This window comes from Balaenoptera physalus (assembly GCF_965194825.1).
Source record: "Balaenoptera physalus genome assembly, chromosome: 7".
Lineage (NCBI taxonomy): Eukaryota > Metazoa > Chordata > Mammalia > Artiodactyla > Balaenopteridae > Balaenoptera > Balaenoptera physalus.
The window spans coordinates 94,975,228-94,983,971 of NC_138886.1; the positions used below are offsets into that span (position 1 = coordinate 94,975,228).

At 39.1% G+C, this 8,744-nt stretch overlaps 1 protein-coding gene across 5 annotated transcripts in view; it reads right to left on the minus strand.

Annotated features, from left to right (window-relative positions):
* The window catches only part of LOC309664466 (uncharacterized protein), an 86,575-nt gene extending 79,936 nt beyond the window's left edge, over window positions 1-6,639 (minus strand). For 3 of the 5 annotated variants that reach the window (XM_082469941.1, XM_082469942.1, XM_082469943.1), the window contains exons 1-2: window positions 6,285-6,637; window positions 4,058-4,200 (exon numbers count right to left, since the gene is read on the minus strand). In XM_082469941.1, the coding sequence (XP_082326067.1) occupies window positions 4,058-4,200; window positions 6,285-6,311 (170 nt within the window). In that variant the 5' untranslated portion in view covers window positions 6,312-6,637. Of the gene's footprint in view, window positions 1-4,057; window positions 4,201-6,284 lie in introns of all 5 variants that reach the window. The other 2 variants (XR_014265764.1, XM_082469940.1) reach the window with 1 other exon arrangement.
* Window positions 6,640-8,744: the final 2,105 nt, after the last annotated feature.

The window sequence follows — 8,744 nt, forward strand, 5'->3', positions numbered from 1 at the left end:
AATATTTACATTTTTATATATGTGTCTTTTAGTTAAATGATACATACTGGCATGTGATTACTAGTGCTGAGTCTTCTCTATTGATGTCTGCTTATTGTGTATAACTAAGCGCTAAGCATAAAGAAAACCAGCACAGCCCAAGAGCCTGATGTGTAGATCCTGTTCCCAGCTCATCAGTGCCAAGCTGGAGAACCCAGGCATGTCATTTAAGGTCTCTGAGTGTCCGTCCACTCTCTCATCTGTAAAATGAGATATTAATCATTTTTATGCCTACTTCCGAAGGTTTTTGTTAGAATCTCATGAGAAATGCAAAAATGTTTTGTAACCTTAGAAAGTGTTACACAAAATTACTAAGGTTATTTTATATTTATCTAGTTTGGCTGGAGGCAGATGAACCATAGGGTTCTATTTCTCTGACTCTCGGAGACTTTTAAAAAACTGGAGACCTTTTTGATTTTCTTTTCTTGTTTTAATGTCCTTTTGAAACACGCAGAAATATTATCTTTACTTGGGAGGATGTGTTGAAATGATCTAGCCCTCTTTGGATTTCTTTGACTTATATCTTGCTTCTCCAACCCTTTAAGAATTTTCTCTAAGCCACCGTCAGAATTTTTTACACTATGCTTATTCATCTTTTTCAGTGTGAAAACTGCAGAATGTGAGAAATGGGATAGAAGGGGTGGTTGAAGAGGAGGCTCCATAGAATAATGAATCTGGAAGAATACAGGCATACCTTGGAGATAGTGCAGGTTTGGTTCCAGAGCACTGTAATAAACTGAATATCATCATAGAGCAAGTCACATGAATTTTTTGGTTTCTCAGGGCATATAAAACTTATGTTTATACTATACTGTGTCTATTAAGTGTGCAGTAGCATTATGTCTAAAGAAACAATATACATACTTTAATGAAAAATTATTTTATTGCTAAAAAGTGCTAACCATCATCTGAGCCTTCGGCAAAGTCCTAATGTTTTTGCTGGTGGAGGGTCTTGCCTGAATGTTAATGGCTGCTGACTGACCAGAGTGGTGACTGCTGAAGATTGAGGTGGCAGTGGCAATTTCTTAAAATAAGACAACAATAAAGTTTGCCGCATCGATTGACTCTTCCTTTGATGAAAAAATTCTCTGTAGCATGCAGTACTGTTTGCTAGCATTTTACCTACAGCAGAACTTCTTTCAAAATCGGAGGTAATCCTCTCAAACCCTGCCTCTGCTTTATCAACTAAGTTTACAGGATATTCTAAATCCTTTGTTGTCATTTCAACACCTTCACAGCATCTTCATCAGGAGTAGATTTCATCTCAAGAAACTACTTTCTTTGCTCACACATGAGAAGCAACTTCTCATCCATGAAAGCTTTATTATGAGATTGCAACAATTCATTCACAACCTCAGGCCCCACTTCTATTTCTAGTTCTCTTGCTATTTCCACCACATCTGCAGTTACTTCCTCCACTGAAGTCTTGAACTCCTCAAAGTCATCCATGAGGGTTGGAATCAACTTCTTCCAAACTCCTGTGAATGTTGATATTTTGACCTCTTCCCATGAATCACGAATGTTCTTAATGGCATCTAGAATGGTGAATCCTTTCCAGAAGGTTTTCAACTGACTTTGCCCAGATCCATCAGAGGAATCACTATCTATGGTAGCTATAGCCTTATGAAATGTATTTCTTAAAAAATGAGACTTAAAAGTTGCAATTACTCCTGATTCATGAGCTGCAGAATGGGTGTTGGGTCAGCAGGCATGAAAACAACATGAATCTTGTTGTGCATCTCCATCAGAGCTCTTGGGTCACCAAGTGCATAGTCACTGAGCAGTCATATTTCAAAAGGAATCTTTTTTTCTGAGAAGTTGCTCTCATCAGCGGGGCTTAAAATATTCAGCAATATCCACAGATGTGCTGTCATCCAGGCTTTGTTGTTCCGTTTAGAGAGCACAGGCAGAGTAGATTTAGCATAATTCTTAAGGGCTCTAGGATTTTCAGAATGGTAAATGAGTACTAACTTCAACTTAAAGTTACCAGCTGCATTAGCCCCTAACAAAAGAGTCAGCCTGTCCTTTGAAGCTTTGAAGCCAGGCACTGACTTTTCCTCTCTAGCTGTGGAAGTCCTAGGTGGCATCTTCTACCGATATAAGGCTGTTTCATCTACATTGAAAATCTGTTGTGCAGTGTAGCCACCTTCATTAATGATCTTAGCTAGATCTTCTGGGTCACTTGCTGCGTTACCTTGTGTTTTTACGTTACGGAGATGACTTCTTTCCTGAAGCCTCATGAGCCAACCTCTGCTAACTTCAAACTCTTCTTCTGCAGTTTCCTCACCTCTCTCAGCCTTCATAGAATGGAAGAGAGTTAAAGCTCTGGATTAGGCTTTGGTTTAAGGGAATGCTGTGGCTGGTTGGATCCTCTATCCAGACCACTAAAACTTTCTCCGTATCAGCAATAAGGCTGTTTCACTTTCTCATCATTCGTGTGTTCACTGGAGTAGCACCCTTAATTTCTTTCAATAACTTTTCTTTTGCATTCACAACTTGGCTAACTGTTGGGTGCAAGAGGCCTAGCTTTCAGCCTATCTCAGCTTTCAACTTGCCTTAATCATTTCTAGCTTTTGATTTAAAGTGAGAGACGTGAAACTGTTCCTTTCACTTGAACACTTAGAGGCCACTGTAGGGTTAGTAACTGGCCGAATTTCAATATTGTTGTGTTTCAGGGAACAGGCAGGCCCAAGAAGAGGGAGAGAGACGGGGGAACAGCCGTTTGGTGGAGTAGTGAGAGCACACACAAGTTCACTGTCTTACAGGGGCTCAGTTCGTCCCCAAACAATTACAATAGTAACATCAAAGATCACTGATCGGACTTCCCTGGTGGTCCAGTGGTTAAGACTCCGTGCTCCCAACGCAGGGGGCCCAGGTTCGATCCCTGGTCAGGGAACTAGAGCCCGCATGCCACAACTAAAGATCCCACGTGCCACAGTGAAGATCCCATATGCTGCAACTAAGACCTGGCCCAACCAAATAAATAAATAAATAAATTAAAAAAAAAAAAAAATCACTGATCACCACAACCAATGTAATAATAATGAAAAAGCTTGAAGTATTGCAAGAATTACCAAAATATGATGCAGAGACACAAACTGAGCAAATGCTATTGGAAAACTGGTGCTGATAGACTTGCTCCATGCAGGTTTGCCACAAACTCTCACTTAGTTAAAAACATGGTATCTGTGAAGTGCAATAAGGTATGCCTACATAGACGTCCGTTTACTACAACATAACCCTTAATAGACTTTGAATAAATGCCTATTCAGTAAAGGTAGAAGGTCTTATCGTATCCCTGTTTGCACACGTACGCGTGCATGCACACACACACGCAATGTTAAAGTATGTGGGATTTTCTCCATTACAGCTGCAGAGTTTATGAAAAACAGAAATCAGGATGCAGGTGTTGTCTGTGCCAACATCCTATAAGGAGAAATTAACAAAGCTTCAGCTTCTATTGAATACTTTTCTGAATTGGTGGAATCAGCCAAACCTGCGATACTCACGTAGAATTATGGAAATTGGAAACAAAAAGCCGGAGTCTACTGGGAATGACAGGCTCAAGATGAACTCAGCTGGAAAATTTGGCTAACTAAAAGTGACATCCTTTGTGCTGGAATTTTTCTATCTGGAAGCTGCAAGAAGGCTGTAATTATTTCGAGTTTTCAATGCAGCCCTTTTCAAACTAAGCCTTTCCTTTTCTTCATTGCTCTGCACCTTTCCTCCATGTGAACTCAGGTGTTTGCCAAGCACTGAAGTGGGAAATTCATACTGGTTTTATACACACATGCATTTCCAGGGAATGGGAAGCAACACAACTTTTGCATTCTCTATGCCAAGGAAAACAAAAGAATGTTTGTACATCAAAACCTTTATCTTGTGCATAGGCTCAAAATACCTGAGCCTGGCTAAATAAATCACCTAATAAGAAATGGCTGATTAAGGCCAATGAAAATTTCTTTGCAAGTTAGTGCTTTGTCTCCATGGAGAAGCCAATACAAAAACTTAGACTTACCTTGTGGCTTTTGGGTCCCAAATCACAATGTCAGCGTCTGAGCCCACAGCTATTCTTCCTTTTCTTGGATACAGATTAAAGATTTTAGCTGCATTTGTGCTGGTAACTGCCACGAACCAGTTTTCATCCATTTTGCCACTGTGCTGTAAAACAATTCAAGGAAGAAAATACATTTCTTTTCCTGATAAATGATAAAACACTAAAAATCTCCTGTCAATCAAAGTATAAGAATTTTCTCTCTTAGAACCAAATAAAACTGCATCGAATTTCTTATATCGTGAAGCCAAACACATCTGTGAATACTGATAAATCTTAAACAATCATAATGATAATGATGGGGATGAATGGGGTTATATATGGAAGCCTGAAGACAATTTTTCAAAAACCTATCAGCTTAACAAAACAGCCCCATTAATTTTTCCCATTCTTTCCAAAATCACACAGACAAGAGCTAAATATTGGTAACAATATTTCCAATTCTTGTTTAAAGTTTACTACCACCACCTACTACATTTATAATCTGGGCCTAAGATTTATGAGATGATCATGTAGACATTATATGGAATATTATAGAGTTAAAATGAGATAGACCTATAATTCAGGTGACACGCTTTTAGAAATCAACTAAGAGGTTCAATTTTGTGCTACTGAAATTTACATGAACCAACAGTCATGGACAGTCTGCTATAAGAGATTTTAATATGGACAAACTTCAGTGGGATGTGATCCCTCTAAAATGATTTGTTTTTAAATGTTGAGAATTTATCCCTATGTACATTTACATGGCAAGAGCATCCTTAAGGTTTATTTAATTATCAAAGGGTCCCCATCTCATAAAAACATTAAGAACCATGTCCTGAAAGTAATTTTCCCCTAAATAAACCATCTGAATGTTTCAGAAAATAACATAGGCTCCTGTATATTATGAAGAAGTATCTGATCACTTGAAAGCCATTTCTACACTTTATATATTATGAAAATCTGCTGTAATGAAGGTACTCATTGTAATTCACACAAGTTCAAAGTGAAAGGTTGGACTGTTATCAAGAAAGTCTAAGCAGAGAGAAAGAGAAGAAAAGTCATCTGGGATGCTTAGAATTAGGGTAGAGGTAGCAGGGGGTGGAGAGGACAATTGGTAGAAGATAGGGCTGTAGAGATGTTTTGAAGATCCTTGCATGGAAATTAACTGTTCAAATATCATCCAATAAGTAATGCTGAAAATTAAAGGATTTTAGAGAGGAAAGTAGCATGAACAGACCCTGGTGTTTGAAAGGCAACTCTGGTCTTAGAGTATGGGATAGATTGTAGTAAGCCAGAGAGTGGAGGCAGGGGCACCAGCTGTGAGACTACTGCAATGGTCCAAACAAGACATGGGACTCAAAGTAGAATGGTGGACATGATGGTGGAAATAAGGAGGCATTTTGGAAATAAAATTGACAAGACCTGGTAAAATATTAGAGCTAGAAGTCAGGGGTATGTGTAAGGGATTCTGAGGTGTGAGATGTGATTAATGTGCCATTGAAGGGAGGGGTTCTGAGAGATGGGTGAGAATGGCATGACAATGGGGACCTCAGGTCTTACCAGGCAAGTCTCCACTGCTGATCTTTACAACTACACTTGTCAGCTGGCTGGATAGGCTAACATATGAACATTTAGCCATTTGATTCTTCTTCATCCTCAGGTAGAAAATTTTAAATCATGAAATTTTTTTAAAAATCTTTCTATATTTTGGATTATTATTTATGTAACCTCATACAGCAGTTTTTAAAACATAATATCCAAAAGTTCTTTAAAAGGGATATCTACATTTTTCTATGAAAAGGAGGTATGAACGTAATAAAAATTCTTCATGTCCTTTCAATCATTCCAAGTATTTGTATCAGTGACACATGAGGAACTAGGATTCAAAAACATGGAAATCAAGTCGAAGTGCTATTACATTTCAAAGATTTCAAGAATAATCCTCTAGGTACCCAATCTAAATTTATCCCCTAATGTCTGCATCATGGTGCAAAGCATCCTCTAAACCATGCAGAGAAGAAAATTGTTTTTCATTATTATCTTGGGGGATGGCATGGTGGTGCTGATACTGTTGTATTCCCAGTTTCCACTCTAGTGAAAACAATCAAAAAACTTCTCTATGAAGGCTTTTGCCACTCTGGTCCTAAAATGGGCCAGATTCTGGCTGAAAAATCAGGCAAAACAGACTGAATCCTGTGAAACTCACCACGCCTTTTTCCCATGTTACTGACATCCGGTCCTCAACACCATTCACTCCATTGGGAATCTTAGTAAAATCATCCTTCCCAAGAGCTTTCTGGCAGGTGTTGAAAGTGCAGTGGTCAGACCCTGTTATGGTTAGATCACCACTGTAAAAGAGAAACACACAAGAGCAATAGGGGTGAGTAGATAGAATATGTCAGGAGGAAGCTACCATAACCTTCCCTGGTCTCTGGACCCCATTCTCAACTGATAGTCAGAAAACTGCAATGGAGAATGAGCAGCTTTTTTCAAGTACATATTTCACCCATGCCTGTCTCTATTCCAGGAAACACTTTTGGAGAATAATACTCTTACATGAAGCATGAGGAAGGATCGTGCTTGGGTCAGAAAAAGTGGGTTCTAGGCTCCATCACCTATTGGTTATATGACGATGAGTTTGTCCAATGCTCAGTTTCTCATCTAGAAATTGGTAATTATATATACTTGATGACAAGTATTCAGGATCACTGGCAATAACATAAGTGAACATTTCTTGTGAGTACAGAACTACACAAAGATGAACCAGGGTGATTCACATGAACAGAGGCAGCCCCTGGCCACATGGCAATGTTGTGATGAGCAGAGGTGGGACACTGGCTGAGGATGTTGAGGCCACGAGCAACAGGAATTGTGCTTTGACCTGTGAGTCACCTCGGGGATGTAGAAGGCTGAAGGAGGTAGGAGCCTGAAAGGAAATGGCAAGTGAACTCTTGGACAGTCTGTGGTGAAAAGCTCTTTGTTAACCTGGATCTGAGTATCCGTGAATGGGGAATGTCTGAATGTCCACGAATGGTGTATTTCTCAAGAAAAAATGATCAAAGTGTCTCCCAAAACAGCATCTGAAAATAGTTTGGATGGCCTTTCATGGGGATAACCTGCTCAGAGGGTAGGATTTTGCCTTTCACCTCTCCAGTGGCTCTGCCCTAGATCATCATCTCTTGTATCTATACAACAAGCACATCTGGTTCCTGGGTTATATCAGCATAGAAAAATATTCAAGACTATTCTGTACGATAAAAATGGGGCATATTGAAGAGACCTGGTCCTAGGCAGCAAGAGATAGAAAAGACAACGAAAAAATCAGAGCAGAGGAAAATTTCAGTAAAAATGATCTGATTTCTCTGTGGCCAGGAGAGATTTTACACCACATCATAACACAATTAAGCCAATGCTTTTGGGTCTCCAGATGAAGGATTCCCCAGGGCCTGTGAGATCAAGTAGAACAGAAGACTGGGAGGTCAATGGAAGGTCCAGACCTCCATTTGCAGCAACATGGATGGACCTAGAGATTATCATACACTAAGTGAAGTAAGCCAGACAGAGAAAGAGAAATAGCATATGATATCGCTTATATGTGGAATCTAAAAAACAATGATACAAACGAACTTATTTACAAAACAGAAATAGACCCACAGACATAGAAAACAAACTTATGGTTACCAAAGGGGAAGGGAGGGAGGGATAAATTAGGAGCTTGGGATTAACAAATACACACTACTATACGTAAAACAGACAAACAACGAGGACCTACTGTATAGCACAGGGAACTATATTTAATATTTTGTAATAATCTATAAGGGAAAAGAATCTGAAAAAGAATATATATATATGTATATATGTGTATAACTGAATCACTTTGCGGTACACCTGAAACTAACACAGCATTGTAAATCAACTATATTTTAAGAGAATAAATAAAGATAAAACTTTTAAAAAAGATGAGGTTAAGGCTTATAGGATTAAGTAACTTCTGTACAGTTAAATTACATGCACTCAGCATAGATGGGGTGGAGAAGGTAGGGTCCGAATCCAGGCATTTTGACTTGAGTGGTCCTAACCTCTACACTATACTATCCTGATGACAATGATCATATGGTCATACGGAGTCCAACCACACTATATCTCTGTTGCAAGTAGATTGATCATCTTTGCACACCCTTAAGGTATAAACCTCCTCTAAAAACTTATGTTAAATAAAATAACACTCAGATAATAAAATTGTAGCCAGGAATGCATATTTATAAAATCATGCAAATGAGGCCATCAAAAGCACACTATGTTAGAAAAGTTAATAGCTTGTAGTGAATTTGAATTTAAAATCAGGAGCCTATCTCTGATTAGGATTTGTCAGCATAATAGATTCTTTGGCACCAACCTGCTCATATCCAAGCAGTCATGAAGGAGAGTGCACAGAAAGGAGAAGCTGGCATCCCAATTACTTCACTCTAGTTAACCAGATGCCAGACTTTAGTTAAAATCCTGATACACAACTGAAATGCACTGATTTCCTCAGAGTCCTGACCGTGGATGGCCACCAGCTGCCTGAGTCATACTGAGTTGGAACGTAGCACCCTATTACCTCACAGATCATTTCTCCCCAAAATGAGCCATCTTCCTCCAGTGAGCCTAGGGATTTGAAAAACCC